Source organism: Pseudochaenichthys georgianus, chromosome 4 (assembly GCF_902827115.2).
Source record: "Pseudochaenichthys georgianus chromosome 4, fPseGeo1.2, whole genome shotgun sequence".
Classification (NCBI taxonomy): domain Eukaryota; kingdom Metazoa; phylum Chordata; class Actinopteri; order Perciformes; family Channichthyidae; genus Pseudochaenichthys; species Pseudochaenichthys georgianus.
This window is the reverse complement of record NC_047506.1, coordinates 20,357,926-20,380,406: the sequence shown is the minus strand read 5'-3', so window position 1 is coordinate 20,380,406 and position 22,481 is coordinate 20,357,926. Positions and strand designations below refer to the sequence as shown.

General features: G+C 40.3%; 1 protein-coding gene across 4 annotated transcripts in view; it reads left to right on the top strand.

The window, feature by feature from the left end:
• The window catches only part of csnk1g2b (casein kinase 1, gamma 2b), a 57,379-nt gene extending 34,959 nt beyond the window's left edge, over positions 1–22,420 (top strand). Inside the window, exons 4-12 of one of the 4 annotated variants that reach the window (XM_034080758.2) lie at positions 10,289–10,437; positions 11,929–12,163; positions 15,347–15,432; positions 17,032–17,116; positions 17,214–17,362; positions 17,943–18,026; positions 19,326–19,427; positions 20,652–20,758; positions 21,488–22,420. In XM_034080758.2, coding sequence (XP_033936649.1) covers positions 10,289–10,437; positions 11,929–12,163; positions 15,347–15,432; positions 17,032–17,116; positions 17,214–17,362; positions 17,943–18,026; positions 19,326–19,427; positions 20,652–20,758; positions 21,488–21,542 — 1,052 coding nt within the window. In that variant the 3' untranslated portion in view covers positions 21,543–22,420. Of the gene's footprint in view, positions 1–10,288; positions 10,438–11,928; positions 12,164–15,346; positions 15,433–17,031; positions 17,117–17,213; positions 17,363–17,942; positions 18,027–19,325; positions 19,515–20,651; positions 20,759–21,487 lie in introns of those variants that run through there. The other 3 variants (XM_034080756.2, XM_034080755.2, XM_034080754.2) reach the window with 3 other exon arrangements.
• The last annotated feature ends 61 nt before the right edge of the window (positions 22,421–22,481 follow it).

The window sequence follows — 22,481 nt, the reverse complement described above, 5'->3', positions numbered from 1 at the left end:
TTGGGGCAGTCCTTGACTATTTTTAGATGGCCCTCTAAAAGCAGTCAGGCCATTATGGTGTGTCTACTTGGATAGCTTCCCACAGTATCCTCTGGCTCCCTGATTGACTGTGTGCTGCCTGCAGATTGCAGGGGAATTATCTAACATGCATTGCTTACAGGGTGTGGTTCCTTTTGTATGGCTGTCATTTTGATTTCTGAGCAAATGTTACCCAATGCATGCCTGCACATAAACTCAAAAGTATACGATACGATATACTTTATTGTCCCCGTAAGGACATTTGTTCTGGACTCCGTCCTGCAGTTCCGCATACATGTACATATACAAACATAGTGGACATTAAGAGACATACATATCATCAGTCATGCACCGTTTGAACAAACACAATACACAGACGCACATACTGACAATGGCGACCTATTGCACAACCCTCATGGCCAACATTTAAAAAGTACATTTCATTACATTTGACTACATTTCATTTCATGTGAATGTTAAGAAGCTTAATCGACATAGGTAGGAATGAGTGCTTATAGCGGTTCAGCCTGCTCTTGGGAACCCTGAGCCTTCTACCAGAAGGTAGGAGCTGGAATTCTGAGTGGAGTATGTGGGTGGGATCAGACACAATTTGTTTTGCTTGTCTGATAATGGCTGCTCGTATATGTTTTGGAGAGATGGGTGTTTTTTAACCCCCATAATTTTCATAGCAGTCTGTACCAGGTGAGTGATCTGTGACTTTGACTGCACTGTCAAGTTACCATACCAGGCAGGTAACTGTAATTGTCATCTCCTCTACCATTTTACGTGATAATATGGAGGATTCCTGTCGTACAGTCTTGTCTCTATCTGGCTTTGGTTGTTTTCCTCTGGTGCATTAAACACATCCTCACCATCTTCTAATAAAACCACAGCTGACCTTCAGCCTTACTCGTGTTGACGCAAGACTCGGGTTGTGCAACATCACACATTACCACACATTCCTAGCCCTTACACACAACAAGTCACAGGCACAGGTGAATAATGGAACAAGCAGACATGACGCTGTTTCCAAATGCATGCTGAACATAATTACGCTATTAGTGACTTTATATAAATGATTCTAGTTCCTGCTGCACATCTTTTTACGGATGTGAACTACAATTCAACATTAAGTACAAGATTTACAAAACACACTTTCTAAATTTCACTCCAATTAGCAGGCACATTTTACATGGTGAAACCTAAATATAAAGTGATGTAGATTGGGTTCGCACCCTGCGTATGTGACACATTAACACCGTAAAGGATGTAGGAAACTCACCATCGATATTATTTCCTGATCCTTTATCAGAAGAATGATCAGATTTAATTGTTTACATGTGTGATTGTACATTTAATAAAATCGATTAAACTTAACTGCTTATTTATTCTCTGCAACGATCCCTAACAGCTCATCCATTCTGTCACTTTCCCTGTTGTTCAATCGCACACTTGTTGCATTCACACATTATACTTCTATCTCTTATATGAACAACATAGTTGTGGTTTGCACTTACACCCAGCCATGGCCATTTTCACACTGTAATACTGCGAGCATCAAAGCGTGCACATGATGTATTGTTTTAAAATGACTTTTTTTCATTCACTCTATATCGATTTGCTTGATTGATATCTAACAACATTAAATCTAAAGATTCTGAATGACGTATTCTGGAGCATAGCCTATAAGTATCATGATGTATTTATTTAAATAGAGAAATCCCTATATTATAGGGGTGTAACGGTTCACAAACATTTCGGTTCGGTACGTATCTCGGTTTTTAGGTCACTGTTCGGTTCGGTACGTTTTCGGTACAGCAGAAAAAATTATCACAAAACATAACATATTTTTTTTAAATTATTATTAAACTGTGAATAATGTATTCACTCAAATCAATACAAAATATAATAAAATAAACATTAAGGTGCAGCATTTCGATGAACTGAAATAATCTGTATTTGAACTGTACTGTTCTAGTACTCACAAAACATAAACTATTAGTTTTGGGTTTTTAATTATTATTAAACTATGAATATTCACTCAAATAAATGCAAAATATAATAAAATGAACATTAAGGTGCAGCATTTCGATGAACTGAAATAATCTGTATTTGAACCTTACTGTACTAGTACTCACAAAACAAACTATTAGTTTTGGGTTTTTAATTATTATTAAACTATGAATATTCACTCAAATAAATATAAAATATAATAAAATAAACATTAAGGTGCAGCTTTTCGATTAACTGAAATAATCTGTATTTGAACTTTACTGTACTAGTACCTAAGCAGCCAGCTTGACATTATGACTTGCTCATCATTGTATTCTCATGTTGTTCTAAAGAAAGATGAACTTGTCCACATTGCTTGCCGAAAGGGCAGATCTGCTGGCACGAGCAATGTCTCCTGCTGTGGAGAACACACCCTCTCGCTAGGGACAGAGGTAGCAGATACAGCCAGGTAGCGCTTTGCTAACATGGCAACATAAGGATATTTGCCGTTTGTAATAGCTTTGGCTCGGTCTGAAGTTTTTGCGAGTGGTGGAGGCTTAAATGCTAGCGGGAGTTGAGTTTGCACTTCAGTCTTTTTTCTTTTGGTACCGGTGATATTCACGTTCGGGTGATGCCTTTTCAAATGAGTGTGCAAGTTTGATGTATTGCCAGCCGCGTAACCAATGTTAGTTGAACAATGCCGACAAACAGCTTTGGTTCGGTCCACCTGTCTTTGTCCGTCATCCTTGTACGTAACTGCGAAACCAAAATGTTCCCAAACCGGAGACTTCAATGATGCTGGAGGATTTTCGAGCTCAACTTTATCTGCGTTCGCCATTTCGATAGTTCCTCAAATTACTGACTGCATTTGAACGCATCCCTCTGACCAGCTCGTCCAATGAAATGACTTGCTCGCTCTATGACGCGTTGAACACAATGGGAGAAAATTACTCTGAATGCTGCGACGCAGCACCTGAGATTACTTCCAAGAAGTTGTTCACGTTCTCAATTTTTTACGTTTAACGTTATATTCGTTCGGTACACTTCGGTACACACGTGTACCGAACCGAAGGGCCCGTACCGAATAATTTCGGTACGGGTACGTGTACCGTTACACCCCTACTATATTATAATATATACACTGTTTCTATTATGCATAATGTTCACGCAGTACTAGTGATTTCATGTTGACCTTTGACAACTGTCATATGGTATTTTAAAATCTTTCGAAAATAGAGACATGATAAGATATATTGCATTTCCAAATCGTTGGTAAGATCCTGCTGCTTTTCTGAAATAATCAAAAAATGTTCAGATTGAACAGGTGGTGTGACATGTTGCCAAAGGGTGACTGGCAGACAATGAGTGTTTGGAAATCAAGGACACAATTAATGATGAATGTTATATTTCCTGCCACCATTTCACTGCTCACGTTATATTTTGAACAGGAGACTAAAACAAATCGTCAAAGGAAAATAATTAAATTGACAATGAATTCTGCTAAATGCTGCCAATGTCCTCTCCTCTGTCTCCTGTTTTGTCTGGCACATTGGCCAAAAAATACCTTTAAAAAAAAAAAAATAGGACCTACATAACACATCCTCCCTCTCTCAACCTCCCTCTTACAAATATCTGCATCGGGATATTTGGGCATATCCTATCCAAACACCTGTTGATATCCAAATGTTCATAATGTTTAGAAGATGGTGTGTTTCTCCTCCTGAACAGAAATGTGAGCTAGAATATTAGTACACATTCGAGCAGGTCTCCAGCTGAGGACTGGCTAGCTCCACGGTGATATGGCAAAAAGGCTGGCTTGTCTGTCTAGCATGGGAGGAGTCAAGGCAACAGATTAAAAGTACTTATGTTGTCAACTTTGCTAAATGGGGACATGTGACCCTGTTAGTCCTGCACCCAAGAGCCTCAAATATGTCACAGCATGGACGACTCAGCGCGTAACGCCCAGGAGGAGCTTATCTGCACACTGTTAATTCTCTCCTGTCCTGAACACATCCTAGCTGGATCTGCTTCCAAGTTCACAGATATTTGGGAAAATGTCCAATAAACCCTTCATTTTTTTGTTCCTCTAATTAGTAATACCAGCACTACATAATGGGCTGATTTATGGTAAAGAGAGTTTTGTATTGTAGCTACTGTTTCAGCGGATTGGCTGAAGAGATGGTTTGAGGGTCTAAGGACAGAGGGTGTCGTATTCAACATTTTTACAAACTGTAACGTAGGGCTGCTTGATTATGGCAAATCATAATCTCGATTATTTGGGTCAATAATTGATATCACGATTATTAAAAACGATTATCCATTTACTTTGAAAACATCCATTTATTAAAAAAAAAAAATTGAACAGTATGTTTTTAACAGTTGATTACCCTGAACTTTAAGTATAATTCAACTGAAAAACCTGTAAAAAAGAATAATTAAAAAAGATAATCGTTTTATTTCGATTATGTTGTTTTCATAATCGTTGCAAGCCAAAATCGTAATTGCGATTAAAATACAATTAATTGAGCAGCCCTACTGTAACGTCCCCTGAGACAAATGTAAAATGTGTTATATCAGGCTATATAAATAAACTTTGATTGATTTTATGGTCAAACTGTAACTTTTGTTGGTGTCTAATTGACTTCATGCAGTCATTGATGCACTATTGCGTGTCTGTTAATGAGTGTCAGATAAGAAGAGTTTCCCCTTGAAAATGATTCAGTGATGATATATATCTTTTATTTAACCAGGTAAAAAACTCATTGAGATTAAAATCTCTTTTCCAAAAGTGACCTGGCCAAGAAGGGCAGCATGTACAAAGTTACAACATATAAAACACAGACATGAAAGGCAGACAAATACAGTTGTAAAACACAAATAAAATGGCACATTAGCCAGTCAATATGCGAAGTAAAACAAACTATTAAAATCATTCAAAAACTGGCAACATTTAAAACGATTTCAGGATATACGAGCACTCACATCGACCAATGGTGTCGTGTTCTCTGTCCTTTAAGATGGACCTGAATTCCCCCAAAGTGACTACATCTGAGAGTTTCAGCTCTTTCTGTACATTGTTCCAAGCTGTGGGGGCAGCATATCTAAAAGCTGTTTTTCCCAGTTTTGTTCTCACTGTAGGAACCAGCATCTGAATAAAATCTTGGGAGTGCAGGCCATATGGACTTTCTCTTTGACACATATATGTGCAAATGTAGGAGGGAACCAACCCAAGCAGAGATTTATAAATAAAACCCAACCAATGGGAAAGTCTGCGAGCAGACAAAGATGGCCAATTAGCAGCAGCATATAAAGTGCAATGGTGTACTCGATATCCACATCCAGTGATACATCGTAAGGCACAATGGTACACAGTATCCAAGCTCTTTAGGCATTGGTCAGAGGCATTCATGTATAGCAGGTCACCATAATCTAATACAGGTAAAAACGTTGCATGATAATCATCAGCATGCCTGTTATGAGCCCCACCAAGGCTTTTAAGGGCACGATATGCCTTGTCAGTGACAAAGGGGCCATGCTGATGATTTTATTTCAAACAAATGATGGATTCTTATGCCATGTCAAAGCTTTACTGATTACAACAAAAAAAAACAGTTTGTGTGGACCTCAGTTGTAGAATTATTTTAGGCTAGATTGATAAGATTATTTTAACAACTCACTAGAAGCTAGGCCATGGAGATAGATGCACCATATAAGCGAATAGCAATTAACAATAAACAATTAATAAAAACGGATACTGACAATTACTATTTTTATTTATGAATATTGTTGCTATGATTTATAAAAAGAGCATGTTGTAAATGTCACATTTCCCAATGGCAAGCTAATAGGGACTAAAACGGGTTCCTTTTATTGTGGCATTATTATTGTTTCCCAGTATTCAATTTTTCTAATGGTGGCTTGACCACATGTCTATTTGTAGGGCTTAATGATGAGTCATTTCAGCATCGCATTTGAACAGCAATCACAATGGAAAGGATGCAATTTAAACAGCAAATTAGGCCAACTGGAACATTATGCAGCGTTGCAATGGTTTATATAAAGAATGACAACTTGCTCATGAATAATTTCAAAGACAAAAGGTCTAGTCCATCTGATAGGGAACCTTCTTGTGACTGGTTCTGCTCGCAATGAATGAAGAGAGAGCTGTTTTGCTTTTTTAGAGGAAAGTTCCCTACTTTAAATTGAAATAATTGTGTTGTTACAAGCTTTTATTTGGTAAATAGAATTGTTTACAAAAGAGGAATTGCTTTTGTAAATTCCCTTACTAGATATTCAGCCAATTGGCATTTTGTTGGATACTTCTGCTCAGGAGCTATGTTGCATTAACAGGTCCAGGCTCAGTCTGTGCAGTGCTGATCACATTTCAGCCTTGTGAGAACATCTCCAGAGCACTGGGCCTAATGGAAGTCACGTCTTCTTCTCCTCTCAGTGCACTCGACTCATGATCTAAATCTTTAATACGCATCCCCTGTCCTCTCCTTCTCTCTACTCCAGCCCTCTCTGCTCTGGCCCTTAACTCTGACATTTCATTGTAGGGCAACATTGTCTTCAGCTGCCATGATGCAGCCTCCCCTCTTACTGTGTCCCCTCAGAAGGCCTTCCTGCAGATACAATAGGTTGGATTGTCTCGTGTTTTCGAGACAGCGGGGGTCAGATCACAGCTGACATTGTCTGCAATGAAAGGCAGAACATATCCCATAATGCTGAACACAGTTGGATGTCATTTTGATGTTATGCTAAAGAATTATAGACAGTTATTGATACAGAATTAATTGAATTTTCCTATTATTTATCATTGAGAGAAGCCTCCTGCTGAAAGGGTTATTTGGCTCATGAAGACATCCCAAGTGTTGTCTGATCAAATAATGTTTGGCAGTCATGCTTTATCATCCTGATTTTGAAGTGCTTACTCTTCCGTGTTAGAGACAATTTACCGGATTTGATATTGATTTCACTGTTTTGTTATTATGGTTAATTTTGTGACAATCATCACATCTCGCATAATCTGATCTCACATATACTATTTTGCAAAGCTATTCTAAGTAAGTTATATCACAATATATATATATTAAGGTTAGACAGAAATAACCCCCAAAATGTGCTGTGTGGTGCTTACAGCTGCCGTAAACCTCTAGTCTTTGCTCACATCCACCAGCTGAAGATCATATTACACAGTGTGCTTTTCCTCTCGTGATGACTGTGCTTTGAATGCCCTCTAGATTTGGGCCAGGCTTTGATGAATCAGCCATCCCAATGATCTCTTGTCACTGCCTCATCTGTCATGGGCTTCATTACTGGGAACGTCATAGAGACTAAAGATTAGACAGGTGTTGTGTGTGCGTATGTATGTGCGTGCATGGGAGTGTGTGCGTCAGTTTGTGTATGTGCAGTGTGTCTTGTTGAACTGATGTTGAGAGGTACATCAGATACATCCGACTGTAAACTCTCCCCTGACTAGCAGCTGACATGATCAAAACTGAATATTTACAAATCCTAACTCTCATTTATCTCTGTAAAACTTTTATTAATTTCTCTTACAGACCAGTAGAAATGTACTTGCCCATTCTTTCGTTCCCTGTCTCCTTTTGTTTCTGGACCTTTATCTCATTGATTCTCTTTATTTTCTTGTGTAACTCTCAGTTCTCACTGCTCCGCGTGCTCTTGAAGCAGCACTGATGTGGTGTCGTATTGTTAGTGAGCTTTCAGGGAGATGCCAGGTAGTTTTGATCGTGGAAAGATCTCAACTTGCCTATCAGTCAATACTGAGTACCAGTCGGATACCTGTGGGTTAAAACAAAATCCACAGTATGAATCAGGTAGCAAGTGGCACCTGTAGTTTTGATCTGTGTTGGGTTAAATAACTGATGGATGATATGATAACGTGATATCTCGTGCTGATACCCAATCTAGCATTTTAAGCTGTATTGGAAGCATTTCCAATATTCGTATCGGAAGTCTTGATAGGCTACAACTTTTCTAAGTGCATCAGAAGACAGTGAATTTTCAGGCAAAAAGATGCATGAAAAAGTGCCTCTGACATTTCAATACACCAGGGCTGAAACCACTTAGATAAATGAGTGTTTTCTTTGTGTCTACGTAGCATAACTTATCTATTTCCAGTGAGCTGTTGAATGTTATTCAAGAGTGTTTGTGAAATACGATGCTGGTTCCTTACAGGCCTCGGCAGATCATTTTATTGTGACAAAGCTGTTTAGTCTGAGTCAGGCAGACGTTAGGAAACAGCAGCATTAGGTCATTGAGACTCTTTGTTTTTTTTGATGTTTTAGTACCCTACCTTGCACCCAATTAGCACAAAATTGGAGTTTAAATGTACCCACGCCCCACCATTCCCACTGGCAAAACATTGAAATTAAGGCTGCGGCCCCACGAGGACGTATTCGGTCGTTTGCGTTACTGTTTAGTGTCATATAGACCGTTCGGCCCCACGAGGACGACCGAATATGGCACTAAACGACTGAGGAAACGACAACGGGTCCCAAGGTGGATAGAAAGGCATACGCAGCTCTCTGGGGAGTCAAACGGCTCCGTGTGTGCGCCCTATACGGACATTTTCAGATCACTGATAGTGATTGCGCAATAGCCCCGCCTCTCCCCACCTCTTCTGCTCACCTCCGCTTACCCCGCGCCATTGCTGAAGTGTTTCGCCACCAACAACAACAACAATGGCGGATCGCAGAGTTGCTATCGTGCTCCGGACGCTATTGACCATGCTACAGTTGTTTGTGCAACATCTACAGCAATAATGATGAGGCAATAGCCCCGCCTCTCCCCACCTCTGCTGCTCACCCCCGCGTCAAAGTAAACTGCACCCTGAATTCAGATTATTTATCTTTCTCTCGCGAGTGAAGTCTAATCTGACAGGACAGAGACACGCAGCTCTGCTCCCCTGCAGCTCCTCCCGCTGCAGCAAAACACACACTTCAAGTCAGATCATCACCCTTAGCTATTTTAATTACCTCTCAAACTCCCTAAACTAGTTATAACAATGTTTATTTTTACTGTCGGCCGGGTCACTCATTACTGGATGAGCTGCTGCATGAGACAGACACTGACGCTGTCTGAAGAGAGGGAGGAAAAAGAGAGGCTCCGTGTATTTTATCATTATATTATATAGAGTCGTTATTCATTTGTTTTAAAGCTCAATAAATAACAAAGAAGACCTTTGACCGGCACTTTTATAATTGTGTCCGGAAGATTTCAACTTTAATACACGCTGACTGGCGAAAAACTCTGCCCGGTTCCCTCGGCCCCCACCGCGGAGAATAAACAGAAGGGCAACCATGACAACCATGCTTCTTCGCTGCTTTTGTGGAGGAAGTTACAGCGCCACGTACAGGCTCGGCATATGTACTGCAGCTTCTCCAGCGGTTGGAGCTAAACGGAGCGGTCTCGTGTGGGCAGACACTATCCAGATAATTATTGCATGTGGACGGAAGCTGTTTGCGATTGCGTTTGCGTTAATCCTATGCGTTTAGCCGTTTTCGTCCTCGTGGGGCCGCAGCCTAAGAAAGCACATACAGCCATGTTGATCCATCCACATTCTTTGGAAGTCATACACATTACCACAAAATGGGTGTGGTGGTTTCTAGTAGCAAAGGCTATTTACAGTTGTTCACAGTGAGCTGCTAACTGTCACTGGTGTTTCTTTAGACACCTTTCCTTTTAATCCTACTTTAGAGGTAAAGCAACTGTAGGCCATGCCTGTTTCTGACAAACCTGTTGAGGGATGCCAACTGAAGTGTGCTTTGTCATTGCTGCAGTTTTGACTATGAAGAGTCTACTCACACACTTTCTTATCACACCAGGGTGATGATTCATAAAGCGCCTTTCACTCGACTTGCATAGTCTCCTCACTAATAATGATATGTATTGTATCAGTACAAGTATTAAACCAGGTCACCATGTTTTGAAAATATTAAGTATTACATTCCATCCACGGTTCATATGACGCATAGATGACACAGAAGAAATTAGTTCTTGGGAAATACAAAAGAAAAAGTCAGAGTGCACCGACCACATTTTTATGCTACAACACTGTGATGACCTCAGCAGCTTTTTCATGTTGCTCTCTGCACCCTTATATCCCAGATGCCCATGGTTGAGTGGTTTCTGGTGCTTTTCTCAGCATGTGCTGTCCATTCTCAACCTACAAAAAAAAATCTTGTCAGGCAAGAGGAGAATATGTTATTGTGACAAAAGTCCTGTATCTTTATGGTGTGTATTTGTGTCTCCACAGAGGGAATCCCTCAGGTGTACTACTTTGGTCCTTGCGGGAAATACAACGCCATGGTGCTGGAGCTGCTCGGGCCCAGTCTAGAGGACCTGTTCGACCTCTGTGACCGAACCTTCTCCCTCAAGACCGTCCTCATGATAGCCATACAGCTGGTAAGGACCGGGGAGGAGGAGTGCTGCGGCAGGTGTATAATTACTAGGGGTGTTGAAAATAATCGTTCCTACGATGCATTGCGATGCGGACGTGGACGATTCGGTATCAATGCAGTGACAGAAGATAATCGATTATAGCGTAGTAACGTTGCTTCCTGATTTTCCGACCGCGACTTTACTATAACGTTTTTTTTTCTGTCACTTTAATATCAAATCGGTCGGTGACGCAGAGATCAGGGAACAGACGTGACAGCAACACCAAACACGGAGCAGTCTGCGCACCAACACAAGAACACCAGTCCAGAACCAACAGTAGAAGGACCCGCTCTGAATCACTCCGTGTCGCTGCGGCTCAGAGACACAGGGATTTATGTTTTTCAAAAATAATCGCGTTACAATCATGTCAGGTTTTTGGTGGATTTAATTAAGTCTTGGATTGCAGAGTATGAATGCCCTCTAGCAATTTTCACACGATATATACGTGTGTAAAGTTTGTGAAGGCAGGAGGAAAAAAGCTTCCGCGATCACTGTCTCCTCTCCGTTCCTCCAAACCCCGCCCCCTCCCTGAAAATAATGAGTGACAGGCTGATAGTGACCCGATAGAAACTTTATTATTCACTTAATCACTGAGATATAATGAAGCTAACTTAATCTCATACATTCATGCGATTTATGTAACAGTAAGACAGAGAATGTAAGTGTGCACCTACATGCAGTATTTTAGTTTGTATATGCTATTGTAAATACTCTTGTTGTCTGCTGTGTTCAGACTCAAGTCCTGTGTGTGATGCCACATTCAGGACATTCACTGTCCTTTTTTTAACAGAAGACCGTTGCTAGAAGTTGCAGCTAGACTGCAGAAGCATTATTTTTTTGTTTTTGAGGATGAAACAACTTCACCCACAGATATAGGGATGCTAGACCTATACAATTCATTTATTTTGGTTTATAAATTAATGTCAAGACATTTATGTTATTGATGTCTGAAGCACTTTCTAAATAATAAAAAGAGAGTTCATATGTATTTACTGCATGTATGCATTGACGAAAAATAAGCCATGTGCAGTAATATAGAAAATCGAGGATGCAACGCATTGGTATGAATCGTGATGCATCGGGATATCGAATTAAATCGAATCGTTGACAGGATAATCGTAATCGAATCGTGAGACCAGTGAAGATGCACAGCCCTAATAATTACATGAGCTAGCTTTTGTTATTTTAAGATCTACTGAAAATAAAGTGCTACTTTACATACATAGTCGAGGGAATGCATTGTAGCATTGCTGTTTTGAATACAAATGTGTATTTGATAGTCATTGAAAATATGTTGTACTATAGTTGAATGTAGTGTAATATAGCTCTGTATTCAGTATAGACTAAGGTAAAAAACAAAACTTTAAATAGTTTATTTTTATATTTAAAATCTTTGGATAATTGAGCGATTGACATTTTGAATGACTAATCTTGACCTGCTTATTGGGTGTCTAGATTACGCGGATGGAGTACGTCCACACCAAGAGTCTGATATACAGAGACGTGAAGCCAGAGAACTTCCTGGTTGGGCGGCCTGGAAGCAAGAGGCAACACACCATCCACATCATCGACTTTGGTCTGGCCAAAGAGTACATAGACCCCGAGACCAAAAAACACATCCCCTACCGGGAGCACAAGAGTCTGACTGGGACGGCGCGCTACATGAGCATCAACACACACTTGGGAAAAGGTAAGAACATATCTGGAGCAGGGCTGTAGTTTGTTTCGCCCTTTAGATTTGCATTGACACGGTTTGCTCACATTTGCATTTAGTTTAATGGAGTCCTAACAGTTATGTGTACGGATACATCAACCACATGCACTCAGCATTGTAAAAACAGAGCTCTTTAAAGCTGATTTTACATACCGTTATTTGTTTAATCATTGAAAATGACTGTACAATAGTAGTTGTATTTGTTGCTGTTGTTAATCACGTTTTAAAGTCAAACGAAGAAAACAAAACTTGTCTTTTGTAGTTTGGATGTAAAGGAAAAAAGCCTTTTATCAGGTGTGTTGTAATAATAATCCTAGATTTATTGGGCCATATTGCCCAGCCCTACATTTGGGTGACACAAAAATGTGAAAGAGTTATTGTTGTTTGTCTGCTCTGGGCTACTGTAGATACAAGTGCAACATGTTGGACTCCATGGAAGGGCGTCCAATTTCTATAAATGATGGGCTCATTTTATGATAATCAGTACATTGATCTAAGTTTCAGGAGATTATACATCATAGTGAAAAGTTAGTTAAGGATAATATATATATTCTACTTCTGTGAAAAGATCTTCCTAAATCTTACTCTACAGAAACAGCCAACTGTTTCTTCACAGAACAAATCAAATCCAAAATGGATAAAGGTGGTGTTGTAGGAGCAGTGTTTCTCGACTTAAAGAAGGCCTTTGACACTGTTAATCACAACAAACTCATATCTAAGCTATCCAGCATTAACTTCTCCACACTAACACTTAAATGGATAGAATCATATTTGTTCAACCGTTCTCAGTATGTCAGAGTACAGAATATCCAATCATCTAACCTCGAGCTGTCCACAGGTGTCCCACAAGGGTCAATTCTGGGTCCATTGTTATTTTCATTGTATATAAACGACTTACCATTGATATGTCCTGACACAAACATCCAAATGTATGCTGGTGATACTGTAATTTATGTTCACGGAGGCAGTCTGACACAAGTGGCTAATGAACTGACGAAGAAGATGGTTCATATAACAGCTTGGTTGGAGCAATGCTGTCTACAACTAAATGTCAGTAAAACTGTATGTATGTTCTTCACCAAAACCAAGTCCTCCTGCATTGAGCCAGATGTGTTTGTGTCCGGGGAGAGGCTACAGGTGGTCTCACAGTACAAATACCTGGGGGTCTTAATTGATTCAAGACTCAATTTTAAGGCTCAGGTGAAAAAGGTTTGCAACAGGGTCAAATTCAGTCTGTTCAATTTGAGGTTTACCAGGAACTGTATGTCAACAGAGGCGGCTCTGATGTACATGCACTCTATGGTTCTATCTCATATCACCTACTGCTTAACAACCTGGTCACATGCCTGTACAACCACTCTTAAACCGCTGGAATCATTATACAAACAAACACTTAAAATAGTAGATAAGAAATCAGTTTATTCTCATCATTGCCCAATACTCACAAAATATAACTTGTTGAGCTGGGAAAATGTAATGAGATATGCAAATGCTTGCCTCATGTACAAAATAATACATGGCCTTACCTCACCTCCGCTCAGACATTTTATCACCATACGCACACCTGTAACCAGCTCAACAAGAGCTGCAACAAGAGGAGACTGCGTTGTTCCATTAAGGAAGAGTTCATTCAGCCAATCTTCTTTTTCTTTTAAAGCTGCACAACAGTGGAACTCAATCCCAGTAAAGATTAGAGAACAAAACACCTGCAGTTTATTTAAATCTAACTTAAAAACATGGTTAGTGGATAATCAGCTCTGTCAACACTGACACAATCTGCACTTTACAACGCTCTGTTTGTACATGTGCCTTGACCTGTTGCTATCTGTCTACTTTGTGAATATGTATTTTAGTTTTGTTTTTATGTTTATATATATGCTTTTATCATAATATAAGCATCTTTGTTGAATGTTGTTTTACTGATTGTATTTACCTGATATTTGAAGTGAATTTTTGTTTTTAGGATGACTTTCAACATCTGTCAAGGGACTACAGACGAAAAATAGCCTGTTGGCTAACTCTGGCGCATTTACAGAAATGTCAATCAATGTGCACTGTCCCTGTCAAATAAATATATAAAATAAAATAAATAAAAATAAATAAATACTCACTCGACGTTAAAGTCTAACCAATCAGCTCAAGAGGTGATTTCCCTGATTAGTTCTTCCCCTCTTCTTGTAAGAGTGCTAATCAGTGAGAGGAAGCCTTCAGACTGTTATGCTGCGTTCACACCGGACGCGATGCGAATATTCGCTTCCCTCTAATCGCTCCTATCGCATCGCTCTAAACGCTCGAGTTTCACCGCGGCAGTCAGCTGTGTTTACTCGTGTCATTCAAACAAGACGCACTGGCTCGGGGGCTACAACTACAACAAAATGAACATATTTTACCGTGATTAAATTGTAATACATGTTTCTAAATGATGCCGAAGTAACTACATACTGATACCAGTTAGTAAAAACCATGAATTAATGCTTTGACAAGTCTGCAGACAGACGGCAGGCGAAAAACCTTTTTAAAATGCTTGTTTTCTGAATGAAGATCGAGTCGACCAGGCTAAGCTAACGTTGTATATGCTCCGTCCACACTCATAACAACGGCCTACAGACATGAATAAACCAGCGACTGTATTCGCCATGACACAGACAGTCTGTGGTTTGTACTTGTTTAACTTTTGTCTAGTTTCTGAACAGATATGAGGAGCTGTGAGCTCTGTGTGCTAACAGCTAACGGCTGATGTTTTCTGGTTGAGATCCTCACCGCTGATTGGCTACCGCGAGATCGTGTCACGCGAATATGACGCTCGAGTTGAAAAAATTGAACTTGAGCGTTTGTCGCGGCCCCCTTCAATCGCCTCAATCGCGCCGCGGAATTCGCGTCCACCGCTTCATGCTTGCCGCCGGAGCGAATTCGCGTCTGTCCTTTACATGTAATCGCGCCGCCCCCAAACATCGCATCGCGTCCGGTGTGAACGCAGTGAGTTGCAGGATTTGCCCCCCCACCCTCTCAGCTTAATCATAGCCTTTTATAATGTACAATTTCAAGTCCTGGATAATTATGTTGCATTTCATACTGCTCAGCCGCCTGTTAACCTTACCAGCTGGCTATACAATTAATTAATTTCACACGGGTAACACCATTTTCTCTTGTTTCTTCCAGAGCAAAGCAGAAGGGATGATCTGGAGGCGCTGGGTCACATGTTCATGTACTTCCTCCGAGGAAGTCTTCCCTGGCAGGGCCTGAAGGTACTATTTAATATCATCCAAATGTGGGGACATACTGATTTATATTAGTCTCCTGTAATCCTCTTAATGCTTAGAATAGAGATGCACATTTGCCTGCTGCACTCTTCAGTACATGACCTCTTCTATAGCTATCATCAGCAAGACCTCAGCGACAAAGAGCTATCATCATCATCATCCTCCTCTAACACTGGGGACATTTCAAGGTCTCCCCACTGATCCAGCTATATTGTTTGTTGAACCTAAAAGACCCTCAGAAAAACAATTTATACCTCTGGGAATGTTTTATATTTCTAAAGCCTAAGGCAAACTTAGAACTTCTGTAAATGTGGGTTCCCTTATGCATTTCAACAAAGACATCCAGCTCCTTGCGTGCAGTGCACTGAGAGAGATAAAAGACAGGAAACACAGGTGTGACGACAGGTGCAAGGAGGGCAGGTTATAGCTGCTGTTTATGGGCTGTCTGCAGGCGTCAAAGTCAAAGGTGTACAAAGAAAGGACTGGAAGACACGACGCCTCATCTGAACATTTGCTATGTGGGAGGAAGCTCCTGGTAGATGACTGTGGGGGATGTCTGGTGGCTCGAGGCAAAACTAGTTTTCACCAACACACATCATGACGGTTAGCATCAAAATACAATGAGGAGTAGAGTGACCAGATGAAGTATAACAGCACAATGCTACAGTGTAGTGAGGATAGTGGGTTAACATTAGCAACACTAGACTGCTGATGAACTGGTCTGATGATCAGTTGATGAAGTGCAACCATTTTAGATGCATTGAACTGGTGTAAAGTGGATCTATAGAATGACACTGTAATACGTACATTTACCACTTCATTCAAATCCTGTTTCCCAAGAAGACTTTCTGAAAAGAATGCTTCCTGTCGAAGATGAGATCAAATGTACTTTATTGATCCCAGGTTGGGAAATGTTTGCGTTGCAGCAGCATAAAAAACAAGGCATTGCCCATAAATAGAAATTAAAAGAGTAGAAATAAACAATTCTAAAATGTAAACATCTCAAAATAGAAATAAAACGGCATTAAAAAGTTGAAAATATACAAATTGGCCGTCAAGATAAAAAAATCTATAAACTATCTGGCGAATAAAACACTATTAAAGGGCCAATTTTCAGTTAAAGAAAGGGTCGCCCTAGTTGGAGAAACAATGAAGGAACATGATGAGCATTATCTAACACCACAATCTCTCTGCCTTGTTGTTGTTGTTGTTGTTGTTGTTGTTGTTGTGACAAATACAGACGTTTGCATTATCAGATCTGAACTTCTATTGAGTTGTTGCTACATTTTCTGGTAAAAGTGGTGTAGGATTGTGCTGAACGAGTGCTCCTGTTTTTCTGGTAACTGGCTGAGAGTCTGAAGTGTCTTGGAAAAAAAATAGACACAAGCAGCAGCCCTTAGTGCTCTTCATATCTGTGTTTTGTCTCAATAATTCAAAACGAGCAACCTGGATTTGCATCTCCCTGTGAGATAATTGCCTCATATAAAACACATTTGAATACTACACCCATGTGTTTAAACTGCCCACCACTGGGTATTTGTGTTAATTTGAGTGTAATATGCCCTTTTTCTTGTCTCCTTTCAGGCGGACACTTTGAAGGAGAGGTATCAGAAAATCGGGGACACCAAACGAGCGACACCCATTGAAGTGCTTTGTGAAAGCTTCCCTGGTCAGTAGAACCAAACAGTTTCCTTTTGTTTTCCATTTAATTTAATTTCGGTCTTATTCAACCAGATTGCAAGTTAACGTTTTCTCCTTTGCTACAGAAGAGATGGCCACCTACCTGCGCTATGTGAGGAGGCTGGACTTCTTTGAGAAGCCTGATTATGACTACTTGAGGAAGCTCTTCACTGATCTGTTCGACAGGAACAGCTACGTCTTTGACTATGAATATGACTGGGTCGGCAAATCACTTGTGAGTGCCACTTACTGAAACAACTCATCCTTACCCTCTTCCTTTGATTAGACAGCCAAGTCTTTCAGGCTGTAGTTGATTTATTGTTCTTACTGAAAACATTGTCAATTAGATCATAACCAAGTCATTTTGAAAACCTGTCGCATAAAATGGCTCACATTATGGGGGTTTGATATTTACATGTTGTTTTTATTTCTCTTTAGAAGGGACAGTTCACCCCTGAATGAGAAATACAAGTTTTCCTCTTACCTGTAGTATTTTTATTTACTAACAAACATTGATAAAAGCAGCAACAAGTAAACATTAGCCCCTCGTCCTTCCTTGTTTCTTCTCATACGGCTGGGGGGTATACATCTGTAGAAAGTAAGCAGTTCCTAGATGAAACTATTAACAACTGGGTCACGATCTCAGAAAGAGATATTACTCTTGAGTGTGTATCTGCTGTCAGTGCTTCTCAGTATATCTGTTTGACAGTCGAACTCAGACATCTCAAGCACTTTACAACTCGGTTTTGGGTTAAACTGTCCCTTTTTAAATGGTCTGAATGTTGACACTGTTGGTTTCTTTGTCTCACCTACAGCCCACACCAATAGGCCCTATCCCCGGTGACACGCCCCTGCAGCCCAGCAGCAGAGACAAAGCACAACAGCAGACCAAAAACCAGGTGAGGCCATCAGCAGTAAAACACAACAAACATCACTCCCATCAACCAATCTGTCAAGCAGCCATCTGACCGACCAACCAGCCGGCCTGGTCATTCAGGTTCCTCTGCCAGGCTTCTTTTGTTCTGTCCAAGTGTAATGAACTTCCTGGAGAAAATGGCTGCCGTTCAGTTCCACTTCTCCTTGATTCATGTCTACAGTCCGGCTGCTGGATGCAGTAGATGAGTCGACGTGCACGATCATGAGGCAGTTTCTCCTCCAGCTGGGAAACAAAGCACCGTTTTCAGCTTCAATTTATTATTCACACCTTGCCACTCTTAGCTCCAGTCATTGCATGCATGAGTTGAAAATGCAATTTGCATTGTTCATACCAGTAATGACAAGCTATATGCTTAGTGTGTGACAAAGTGTTGAATTTATATATTTGTTTTTTATTTAGTCCTTTTGTTAGCATGCTGTCCGAGCCTTGTTCTTTGGTTGTTCAGTGAAAGGGTAGATCATTATAAAGAAATCCTTCTGATAGACGGCGTCTATCAGAAGGATTTCTGACAACCTGATTGTCAGATTGTCTATTAGACGCAAAACCCGTAAATTTGGTTGTTTTACTTGATGAGTCTGACTCATTGTTTCCCGTACAGCCACAAAGGGAGTGCATTAGATTTTATGATTGGACTCTAACCTCTTTTTACGGCTCTCCATGTTACAAGATTGGCTGGGCAACGTCTTGCCGCCCTTTTGAACCTCACAAAGCACCGCCTCCAGTTCACAGCACATTTCCCATGACTGTACGAACCTGTAACCTGTAGTTTCAGGTTATATTATTGATTATTAAATATTTGAATGTCTACAAATAAAAGTACAATGTTAGAAAAAAAATACTCTTATTTAAACCTGTGATGTTGTTACTCAAATTCTCAATACAGTAGTAGTATTGTGTGTCTGTTGAATATGCAGAGCTAGTTGAGGGGACCAAGGCTGTTTTCTTTTACTCCTGCATGACTTTGACAGTGTGTTATTCTGTGCTTCGCATTAAATGTAGCTTCCCTCTACTCCTCTATTAACATAGTTTGTCTTAACAAGCCCGCTTCTGCTTGGAGGATGTCTTCTTTAATTTTTTTGTTTTTGTTTTCATTCACTCCCCTTCCTCCTTGTCCCTCCTCCCTCAACACCCCTACCCTCACCCCCCCTCCCACCACAACGTTGTCTCGCCCTCACCCCACAACCTTCCCCCCCCACTCCTCCTCCTCCTTCTCACCCCTTCACGAACACCTGCCTCAACCCTTTTTGCTCTTTGCGTCAAGTCGCCTGAGCCCAAAGGAAGTGAGTCTCAGCCCACTCCAGTGACAAATAAGGAGACTCTGGGGTCGCACCTCACAGCTGAGCGGCTGGGGGGCTCTGTTCAGGTACTGCTGCTGCTGCTGCTGCTGCTGCTCTGGTGGCTAATGCATGAAACCACATGTTCTGTATGTGTCTGACCCCCCCTCTCACACTGAATCTGCACTGCCTGCCTGTCAGGTGCTCTCTGTCTCTCTCCGTCTCTCTCTGTCTCTCTCTCTCTGTCTGCATCCCACTGTTTGAATCCCTGTGTGTCAGTGCTTTGCTTGTTCTGTTCGCACTCACTGCTTCCTTCGTCTCATCTGCTGTGCAGGCAGCCCACAGGAAGGGCCATGCAAAGATGGCATTTAAAAGCGACTGTCATGCAAACCTCATAAAATGAAGAATGTTAAATCATTAGAAAACACATTATTAATTGATAAGCCAAAAGCAGATTAGATGTATAATTGTTTTTAAATTCCCTAAATAGAATTCTGGTAGAGCCATCTACATGAAATGAAAAAATCTTGAACTATGTTACTTGAACTAACTTAAAAAGGCCAATTGTATGCCTTTTTTAAAAAAGCAGTGGCTTCTGTAGTAATTGTGGAACAAATATGCCACCTACTGTTGGCTTATAGAATTGCAGCTTTAAAGGGGTATGTTCAAAAATGTTCACGTGTTTTTTACAACAGTATTTACGTGCTCTTATACTCAAACCAAAATAGATGTTACCATTCCTCCTGTACTAATACTAAGCAAAATGAGGGACATATTTAAAGACCTTTTTCATATTTTCTTTTTATCTGAAGCTAATGAAACGCTTCAGCTGTCAGAGTTTGTTCAATTTGGAGATTTAAAACGTTTTGAGGGACACATTTCAGTTTAATTATATTTAATTTGAGTTCAACAGTAGCAAGACTGTCAAAGTCGGACTAAATCCACACATTTAAACTCACCAGTCTACAGCTCACTTACACTAAGTGCTTCAACTTTAAGACATTGAACTTATTGCTGTGAAGCTTAAAGGTAATTTGAACCAGGAGGACTGATAACAGCAAGCCTGTTTCAATGTCTATGTGGGCACCTAACTTTTGTTTCAAGACAAACATGAACAAATGGGAGCCTAAGCTTTGCATTTCTGTGAAGTTTCTGTGAAGATTTCATGCTGAGGCTCTCCTTATCTGAGAGGAAACATAACTAGAGTTAAACAAGGTTACAAATGTGTATGTGAGCGTTCATCCCCACCCTGCTGTCAGTGCTTCTCAGTATATCTGTTTGATTGTTCTTGTTTCCTGTCTGTCCTCTTGCAGGTGATGAGTTCAACAAATGGCGAGCTGAACACTGATGATCCCACAGCCGGACACTCCAACGCTCCCATCAACGCTCCCACCGAGGTTGAAGTGGCTGACGAAACCAAGTATGAAACGGCTGTCCCAGCAGTAGGGTTGGGGTTTAATAGCATTTTAAAGATTCTAAATACCGGGGTCAATTTGATCTCAGAAAAAAAAATATTATTTTCTCAATCTTCATTTGATTACTCCCCTTCCCAGACATTATGAAGGAAGCGTTACTCACTTATCTTAACTGATGTTGTGATACAATACATGTTGTATGTTGCTTCCTGATTTACATTTTACAAACAGTTGTGCAGCATCCAAAACCAATCCATTTAGCCTGAGAGTCTACTTTTTGTTTTAGTCAGACTCGGGATTGAATTATTTTAATTATAAAAATGTATCTCTATTATCTCATAGTCTTTGTCAGGCCATGTTTATTTGTAAAAAGCAGATTAGAAACGGGGTTTAGATGGCCAAGACTCTACTTTCTCTAGGAAAAATGTATTTAAGGAAAATTAGGAATATCTTATCCACTAGCTCAACTACGGAAACGAGGTTTCTTGTTTTACATGACGATAACTAACAGACTAATTGGAGAAAGCATGTAAATGCACTGAAAGTTTTCTACTTTGCGCTTTGCTTTTTATGAGGTGAAGGTTGATCGTAGGTGATTCAGTGCATGAGCTATTGAAACCCAACCCTAACCAGCAGTGTGTTAAATGCTTTTTTGATAAACAAATATATTTTGTATGGATGTGTCTCAAAATGTTTTATTTCTGAACTGAAAGTGTTCCTTTGTTGTCCTGCAGGTGCTGTTGTTTCTTCAAAAGGAGAAAGAGGAAAGCCCTCCAGAGGCACAAGTGAAAGAAGAGCACGGAGAGAACTTGAAACATTGTGGTCACTGTCAAGTTTTAAATGGAAGCAACTACACAGACTCCCCCTCTGTCCCCTATCTCTTTCCAGCTCCCCTCTCACCTCTTTATCCCTCTCACCTTATTCCCACTGTCACTCTGTACCCTCCCCCCCCTCGCGCTGTCTCTTTCTCGTTCTCAGTGCTCCCTGCTACTGGCGAGTTTAAGGAATGTTGCAGTCCTACTGACTCCACAACAGACTCTTGATTCCTTTATCGACGAAAAATAAACGTACCTGCATTACAACGGAGGCTTGAGAAAAAGTTTTAAAAAAGGCTGTAACAATGAAACTCGAATACCGTGGCTTGAATATGAAAAAAGATACTGTTTGAAACAGTTGTGTATTCTAGATTCCATAAGAGCACCTGTTGTCAGCTGTTGATCAGGGGAACCATTTGAGTGGTTCACATGAAAGAAATCTGCTCCTATTAGGATTTTCTTTTCTTCCTTTGGTGTGTGTTTTGGGATCAAGGTAAAGAGGAAAAGGTGAACCATGCTGATGTTAAATCTGAGCGACACAGGAAGCATTTCATCTCTAAAACAAAATTTGGAGGATTTTTATGTTTTTCTTTTTTTTGTAATTGAATCCTCAGTTTTCCAAATCCATTGCATTGAAAACTTATTTTTATGTTGTGTTCTGGAGTTCCATTTGTTTTCTTCACTGGCTTTCTTTCTGTCTGTCAACGTGGACTTTGTAGCACAGTCACTGGCCTCAGGTACTGTGGGAGATCGAGAGAAACAGATATTAAGCTCTCTTATTATTATTATTATTGCACTTTTGGAAAAAATAAAACAATTACAGTGGAAAACTTAAGGGTTTGAAATTAACAATTAAGAAAAACAACCTAATAAAGACTGATCTAGGAAGAGTCCTTCACAACGCTTATATCTG